The sequence below is a fragment of the Myotis davidii genome, unplaced genomic scaffold, assembly GCF_000327345.1.
Source record: "Myotis davidii unplaced genomic scaffold, ASM32734v1 scaffold226, whole genome shotgun sequence".
NCBI lineage: Eukaryota > Metazoa > Chordata > Mammalia > Chiroptera > Vespertilionidae > Myotis > Myotis davidii.
Window position 1 is genome coordinate 3,413,168 of NW_006297224.1, and position 3,944 is coordinate 3,417,111.

At 36.9% G+C, this 3,944-nt stretch overlaps 1 protein-coding gene across 1 annotated transcript in view; it reads left to right on the plus strand.

Annotated features, from left to right (window-relative positions):
* The window catches only part of DNAJB14 (DnaJ heat shock protein family (Hsp40) member B14), a 37,293-nt gene that overhangs the window by 17,549 nt on the left and 15,800 nt on the right, over positions 1–3,944 (plus strand). The window contains exon 3 of the mRNA XM_006773004.2: positions 2,672–2,817. Within this exon, the coding sequence (XP_006773067.1) occupies positions 2,672–2,817 (146 nt within the window). The remainder of the gene's footprint in view (positions 1–2,671; positions 2,818–3,944) is intronic.

Below are 3,944 nucleotides of genomic sequence, written 5' to 3' on the forward strand. Positions count from 1 at the left end.
CTTGACCAGGCCTGAGGCTTCCGGCAGAGGTGTCATGCCTGGGCAGAGGTGTCAGGCCTTGGCAGGGGACCCCCAGCTCCCCTCGGTTGCAGGCTCTGCCCCTGCCCAGGCCTAACACCTCTGGCCAAGGCATTAGGCCTGGGCAGGGAACTCCCAGCTCCCCGAGATCTCCCGCTCTGACCCTGCCCAGGCCTAAAACCTCTGGCTGAGGCATTAGGCCTGGGCAGGGGACCCCCAGCTCCCTGCGATCTCCTGCTCTGCCCCTGCCCAGGCCTAATGCCTCTGGCCGAGGTGTCCTGCCCGGGCAGCGGGGACCTGCAGCTGCAGCGGCCCCATGATCGTGGCCTCCACTTTAGGCCCAGGCAAGGGACCCCTAGCTCCCCGGACTGCCAGCTTCGACTGTGCCCAGCTCCCATCGCTGGCTCCACCCGTACTTCCTGCTATCACTGGCCAGGGTGGCAAAGGCGCCTGATTCTCTGATCATGTCTCTTAGCTCCCCCCTGGGTTTCTGATCACTGTCAGTGGCAGGGGGCTTCTTCCTACTTTCCCTTTCGCCTGCCTGCATTGTGCCTACATGTGCAAATTAACCACCATCTTGTTGGCAGTTAATTTGCATATAGCCCTGATTAGCCAATGAAAAGGGTAGCGTCGCACGTCAATTACCATTTTTTTCTTTTATTAGTGTAGATTCTACAATTCTCTATGTGAAAAGTTAGTGGACCAGATATAGTTTGTAATTTGAATCATTCATGTTTAGAAAGGTAATAGGAAGTATGCATTGTACGTTACATAACTGGTAAGCAGCTCGGACCCTAATGGGAACGTTTCTGCAATAAAACATACAACTTTTCTCTTCAATGGGATATATGAAGACTGTGTAGGAGTTTCACATTTGTTCAGGTCTAATTTTACCTTTCAGAGTTCAAGTCAGGTTTTTGCAACCAGGATATTTATAGAATAATTTAATGTTTTTCAGAGCTTAATGGATATTAGAACATGGATATTCTTAATGGATATTAGAGCATGGATATTGCTTTAAAACAATTTTACTACACTCTTTTTAGAAGCCTGTGCCTGACACATAGTAGTGTTCTATAAATGTTCCCTTCCCCTTTTTTCTATTGCATAGTTTCTAATATTCAGGAGAGTGAGTCTCTTTTATGATAGGATCGTTCTCTGTTTTGTTCACTAATATATCTCAAGTGCCTGAACACTATCTGGGACATAGTTGTTATTCAATAAATATTTGACCAAATAAAGAAAATGTCATATTTATTAAATAAAATTGACTTGTGTTAATATTTGTTATCTAAAGTAGAAAAATCCAATTTTAATTATCATTATTATAAAGAAGGATTGGGTATCAGATTTTAATTTATGTGTTATGGAAAAATTTCTATAATTTTATATAAGGTCTTCTCTCTTTTTTCCCCCCTATTTAATATACCAAATAATAAATGATTTCATTATAAAAGAAGAGCTTTAGGCTCATTTATCCCAGAAATATTTACTGAGAGCCTATCATGTACCAAGCGGTGTGATGATTAATATATTTAGTAGTTTTTAAAAAAAAGATCAATCCTGTCTCTTTTCTTTGAAAACTCTGAGTCAGTGTTTGAAACACTTTTGCTGCCAGTGAACAATTACGCCTCAGATCTTTTTACCTGTTACTACCTCTGCCATCAAGCCACTTACACATGGAACACATCTAGAGTCATAAAGTCTGCTATAAAAATGTGTACGATGTACCTCGATTTTAGTGAATAAAAATGTTTAGGTTGTGAGAGAATGTTAGGACCCCAAAAAAATTAATGTTCTCTGTTCCATTTAGAGTATTTCTTTTCCTAATATACTTTAAAGACTCCAGCTTTAAATCAATTACATCTTTAGGTTTATAAACTATGTAAGTACAGTAGGTCCTTGGATAATGATTCATTCAACGTTGTTTCATTATAACATTGATGAAGTGCTGTAGGAACTTAACTCTTGCTTATGTAAATTAGCGTATGGTAAAATTTGTTTTGTTACACATCATTTTGCTAAGTCACACAACGACATCAAGTGCGGACTTACTGTAATCTTTAAGAATATGCTTATCACAGTGAAAATGGGAGTAACAAACATTTTTGCGTCCCATGATCTTTCCCCAGTGAATTCTCTTTAACATGGCCGGGCTGAATTGACTTGCCTCGACATTTAAATCATAGTGTGCTGTGAGTGTTTTTGCATGCACTAAACTGTTGCTTTGGTATTTGGTTAGATATACATTTCAGGACAACAAAACTCTTGAGTGTAACATATACTCTTCTTTAGCTACAATGTACTTGTGAGGATTATTGACTTTCTTTATGCTTAAAAGTTGTTCTTATCCTCTGTGCTCTGTCCTTCATCCACATTTGTTATGGATTTTGCTTTACTTCTATGTAGTTGTGATAAATTGCACCAAGGACATTCTCATGGTCAACTCTTCTTAGACTGAGAAGAGGTTGGAGGAATGGTCTGGTCGAAAAACAGATCAAAGCATTAACCCTTAATAGGATAAGTTATCATTTGATATTGAGGAATCAGTCCACAAACAGTTGTTTATACTCTTCTAATAAATAAAACATTAGAGCTATTACATAAACTTCTTCCTTGAAATTTTCATTATAACACACTCTCTTGTTCACAGCATAAACAAATGTAAAAATTACTATGAAGTACTTGGAGTTACCAAAGATGCTGGCGATGAAGATTTGAAAAAAGCTTATAGAAAGCTTGCTTTGAAGTTTCATCCAGACAAAAACCATGCACCTGGAGCAACAGATGCTTTTAAAAGTAAAGTAAACCCTTTAAAGCAATTTTACCACGCTCTTTTTAGAAGCACTTAGTGTTTCGGAATATTAAATTCTGCCTTTAGACTAGTGCCTAGAAGCCAGCATAAGCAAGGGTCCTCAAAATCCTTTAAAACTGCACTAACTTGTTGTTCTAAGAGCCAAACAAATGCAATTTGGTTTCATGGAAGCAGCATGCTTTCTAATTTACTGTGCACGTCGTATAATGATCATGGATGAGCCTCTAGCATATTACCATCTGGTTCTAAGGGAACTAAAAGGAAAATACAGATTTTGTGAGTTTTTTAGATATTAGAAACATTAAGGTATTAGAATTGGGAAATTACTTGGAATTGCTATCTGCCCAGTGGTTTTATATTTCTGTTAACTCTGGCCAAGTTTTGTATTTTTTACATGTAGTTCTAATTAATGTGACTTTTTTCTTTTTAATAATTAGTTTCATTTCTCTTGCCTACTGTTTATTTGTCTTAATTTATCAATACTATTTTTGTTTTTTTTTGTCAATTTAGTAAATAAATGTAAAATAACTGACTTTGTAATTTCATATTTTGTTACATAGAACTTACTCATAATAGATAACTTCTAATTCATAGGAAAATGCTTAAATTTATGATTGTTCTTATGAATTTGGCATTTATAGACCCAAGTATAATGCTTACAGTGAAATAAATGCTGGGATCTTGGAATAATAGGAAGGAGATACTCATTTTTTAAAATATTTCTAAAAGGTAGAGGACTCAATTGATCTTTTCTACAAAACAGTTTCCAAATGGTTTTATTTCTTAAAGGAAGTTGCCAAGCAAAATATCTTTGGGGATTGTTAATATAGTCCAGTAAAAACAGCCACCAAAGTGGTACTAAGTGAAAGTAAAATAATCACCATGTCTGAACCTTCTCTGTTTCCTTAAATTAATGATGTCTTGGATAGTACAGGAAAAATTTAACTTTAGCATATATGGCCCCAAAAGTTAAGGCAAGATTTTCACATTATCAATTAAAATCATTTAATTTTTTTGCTTTTAAAACATTTAAAAACATAGTGGCAGTGAGTTATTGGCATGTTTGTGATCTGCTAGGTCCGTGATCGGCAAACTGTGGCTCACGAGCCAC